At 31.7% G+C, this 4490-nt stretch overlaps 1 protein-coding gene across 2 annotated transcripts in view; it reads right to left on the minus strand.

Moving 5' to 3' along the window:
- Positions 1–4490, minus strand: part of LOC108750786 — a 140670-nt gene that overhangs the window by 50502 nt on the left and 85678 nt on the right. For both annotated transcript variants that reach the window (XM_018490522.1, XM_018490521.1), the window contains exon 7: positions 2506–2795. In XM_018490522.1, coding sequence (XP_018346024.1) covers positions 2506–2795 — 290 coding nt within the window. The remainder of the gene's footprint in view (positions 1–2505; positions 2796–4490) is intronic.

Below are 4490 nucleotides of genomic sequence, written 5' to 3' on the forward strand. Positions count from 1 at the left end.
TAATTTAAAAAAAGAAATAAATTATCTAATTTGTTGTGACAACTGTAAATTTATTTTACTCAATTTATTAAATTATCGTTATTAAAATACGTTATAATTCTAAAAATTTTATATAATGTAATAATTATAAATTAATTTAAATTCTAAATTATATATTTCCTCAGGCAAAGATAAGCTAATTATTCAAATTTAAAAAATCAATCATCAATATTGTAGGTCTTTACAATAAATAAATTGAACATTCTAGTTCGTGTATCTGCGAGCAAATGACACTTAAAGTTTCGAAAGGAGCAAAGTTCATTTTAGCGTCGCCGCAACTTTTGCTCACGTGGATTTGTCGGCGCGATTCGCAAGTTTCTAATTTCTGAGTCGTGCTAATGGCAAGCATACATTCGCAACAATGTTACTTTTGTTGCGGTCGTATCAATGTGGCTACGAGTAGTTTTCCCGGCAACATGTCACCGTTGTCACTCTTCAGTGAATTGCCGCGGTCGGACCGTTGACAACAATTCAACCATTATGGGATCACATAACCAGGACAAAGTTACGAAATTATCTCGTAAATCTATAATGGAGGTTCGCTAATTTTTCATTTATTCTTCGAAACGAACACTTCGAACGTTTAATCTCGAGCTTGAAAAATGTTTAAAAATACAAAGAAAATATTAATTTTATTAAAAAATTCTCTATATAATACATGAAAAAAATTATTAAATTTTAATTAAAATATTATTTCTTTGAATAGTACTAAGTAAATATTTACTTATGGTAAATAAATATTTACTCAATAAAAAATAATAGTTAAATCGAATTAATGGTTTTTGTATCAAATAAACATATGTTTACATTTATATTTATTTAAAACAATTCAAACACAAATATTTATTAAAATTTAGTTTTTTTTCAGTGCATATACCATTAAATAATGAATGCAATAAGTTAAAAAATTTAGTTGTAAAGAAACTTAATTTTATTCGTATGTTTCACATGCGTGTTATATTAATTTTATATTTGAAAAAAATCATAGTATCTAGAATTATTTATTCATCTTTTTTAAATGTATTGTAGGTTCTTAAAAAAGAATACTTAATGATCTCGACACAGTACATAGAGAAAAAGTATATAGAGAAAAAGATATTTCAATTCACAAGGAACAATTGTGGCGATAAAGTATGGAATGTAGTTGATATTTTGTAAAAAATTCATGGACGTCAAATGACAATAGGGACCATATGTTACGCTTCGCATCGGTTGGCAAAACGCGCAACTTTGTCGACACGATTCATCGCGAAATATGCATACATGCTTTCGATATATGTATGTACGTAATGTAAATCGAGTCCAGAGGGTTGAATTTTTTAATTAAAAAAATGGTCGCTAAAATGGCTTTCCACTCACAACTATAGCTTCTATTTCAATATTTTTTTGTTATGATCTTCTGAATAAAAAAATCTCTGCAAAGCAAAAGTAGCATAAAGATTAATAATTTTATCTAATTATGTAATTATTCAAATATAAATAAATTGCCTATAAGCTTCCGCGGTTTGTGTGTAAATTTATACGTATTAATTACCGCGAAAACATAGAAGCAATTTATTTATATTTGATCTATTCTTGGAATCACAACATTATTTTATTTTAATTATATAATTATTATTCATTGAGAATAATTAAATAAATACATGACAAAATTAAAAATTGTTTCTTAAACAATGTCTGATTTCACGGTTTTTTAACAGAAACTTTAAAATAAAAAGACAGTGAATAAAAAGCAATTAAATATTTTTCAATCAGTCTTAAGTAGTTGCAAATACTTTCGGAATCAAGGAGAACTAAATATTATAAATTCGCGATGAATCGTGTCGACAAAGTTGCGCGTTTTGCCAACCAATGTGAAGCTTAACATATTCCTATTGTCATTTGACGTCCACGATTTTTTTACAAAATATCAACCACGTTCCATACTTTATCGTCACAATTGTCCCTTATGAATTGAAATATCTTTTTCTCTATATATAATACTTTTTTTCTATGTACTGTATCATTGATAAAACAACTTGATAAAAATAATTGTAGAATATCTCAATAAACAATTTGTACACTAAGAGAATAATTTTTTGATATTTATAACTAAAATGACTATAATTATATAATTATATAGTCATTTTAGGTTGCCAACTATATATATTGTATTTCTTATATATATTGTATTTCTATTAAAACTACATATATATGATTGTTTTTATTATTAATATTATAGCAGTAATAATCATAATTATTACAGTAATATGTAATTATAATTATAAATACTAAAAATTGTTCTCTCAATGTAACTTCTCAAATATATCGAATGCTTCATTGACTATTCATTTGCTCAAAAACATAATCACGAGTCTAATTACGACAAAATATATCATGCCAATGTCTAATTTTCATTAAGTATCATGGAATCACGTCGACGACAGAATCTCGTCGAACGGAGGGACAATAGTAAGAAGGTTTTACCCATACTGATGCCAGAGCTGGACGGATCCTCATTCTTGGCGCCCCAGCTGCCAGCCAGGTTGAGTGCCAGTAGCGGCCGTTCCTTCAGCAACTCAGCGACTGATGCCAGACCCTCACATCCGCAGCCTAAATGGGGCAAGTGCAATGCCTGCACTTGAATGCAGTCGCGAAGTGCCTCGCAGACCCGGGACACTTGCTCACCGGACAGATTCATGTCGAGCACCAAACGCGACAGACTACCAGAGGCGTGACTCAGGCCGCGACAAAGAGCATTCACCACGCACTCCAGTCTGAAATCAATCGCATTAATGGCGGTGTTAATGGGACACTTAAGCATATTCCCGCATTTTATCATCTAATGTATTATAACGTCAAACTAAACCAATTAAAATAAAATGTAATTTGAACGTTTATGAATCTTTTAAAGTCAGAAATATATATGTAAAACTCAAAGATATAGAACATGGACTGCGCTATTCGTATCTAATTAAATGTAGTCAATAAAAATAAAAAAAAAAAAGGAACGTAAAGATGGCCAATCTTTTCTCTTTCTAAGATATTGGTTGGAATATAAAGAGACAAGGACTGATTGTCTTCGTGTCTTATTTCTCTCATTTTTATCGAAGCATAGATGACGCAATCCATGCTCTTCGTCTTTGATAAAATTAAGAAACAAAGCATGTCATAAATACAAGGCTCATTAATGGGTAGTTTTTGAGATTTAGTATCAAATGTGTAAGAACTTTGTTGTTCTCATAGAATATATCTTTGATACACACCATAATTCAAAAACTATCCACTAAGCTTTGTGCCTATGACATTTTTTTGTATACCACATTATAAACTACATTATGTGTAACTAATTCATTTTATCAATGAAACATAATTTTCCATATAATAATTAGTACAGAGTCTTTGTCCAGTCTCTTTTCATGGGGTTGAATTAATAATTTTCTTGTTAGATACACGATGAATTAATTATTCGTTATAAACTGCAAACATTGTTGGAGCTTCGTATACAAATTATATATGTAATATCTATTTACTTCGGAAGCATGGTTAATATTAAAGTTATATAATGCACATTTCGATTTGAATCATGGTAAATAAAACGCGAGCGAAAAGAATTTCCATCGGTGTTACGTTAGCGATGTATTATATTCTGATGTAGGAATAAAAACTGCAGCGAATCAGAAGCGCCTGACGCGAGGGATGAAGAAAAAGGGATGCGCTTTCGGGAAGCTCGGCTTTCGGAGCCGCGCGCGCAAGATGCAACCAAAATTCGGTTGGCGCGGTGAGTGGAAGCGGTGTGGAAGTTCGGCGGACTCGTTGGCAAATATATTTATGCATATGTAATGCGCATTTCACGCTGTCTATTCGCGGCGTTATTCCTCCAGCGTATCTGGCGTGCGCGTAGATACGCATTATGCAAAGTCCCGACGCTCCCCTGGGGAACGTTAGGCGAAAGCCTGGATTTTCTCGCGCGTGGTAAGCCGACAACGAGCGAGCGGGAGAGAACGCTGGCGTTGCACATCCCGATTACTCTCGGCTCTCGAAAATTGGCCCAAGTCAGTAGTGCAAGTTCTAACTAGCGTTTAGAACTTCTCTCTCTCTTCCGCGAAGATGAGGAGAACAAGAAGGATTCCTTCACACCTTCCTATTATTCAGGGACGACGTGTTATTATGCTCTTCATGTCGTCGCGCGGTCTAATATTAATATAAATTAGTAATAGTAATTTGCAACAATGGACAAATGTTACATATACTATATAATGGAAAATAAATGTAGATAATTAATCAAATAATACAAGATGTTATAGAGAGATTACTTTTTCAAAAGTAAATACACTAATTGGCTAGATTTAAACTCTTATTTTATTTCACAAGCTATTGTTCAAAATAAAAACTTATGAATAATTTTGTACCTAATTTTTTTGAAAATTTTTATGATATTTGGATTCACAAATTTCAGAATTACAGTCTAC

The sequence above is a fragment of the Trachymyrmex septentrionalis genome, unplaced genomic scaffold, assembly GCF_001594115.1.
Source record: "Trachymyrmex septentrionalis isolate Tsep2-gDNA-1 unplaced genomic scaffold, Tsep1.0 scaffold37, whole genome shotgun sequence".
Lineage (NCBI taxonomy): Eukaryota > Metazoa > Arthropoda > Insecta > Hymenoptera > Formicidae > Trachymyrmex > Trachymyrmex septentrionalis.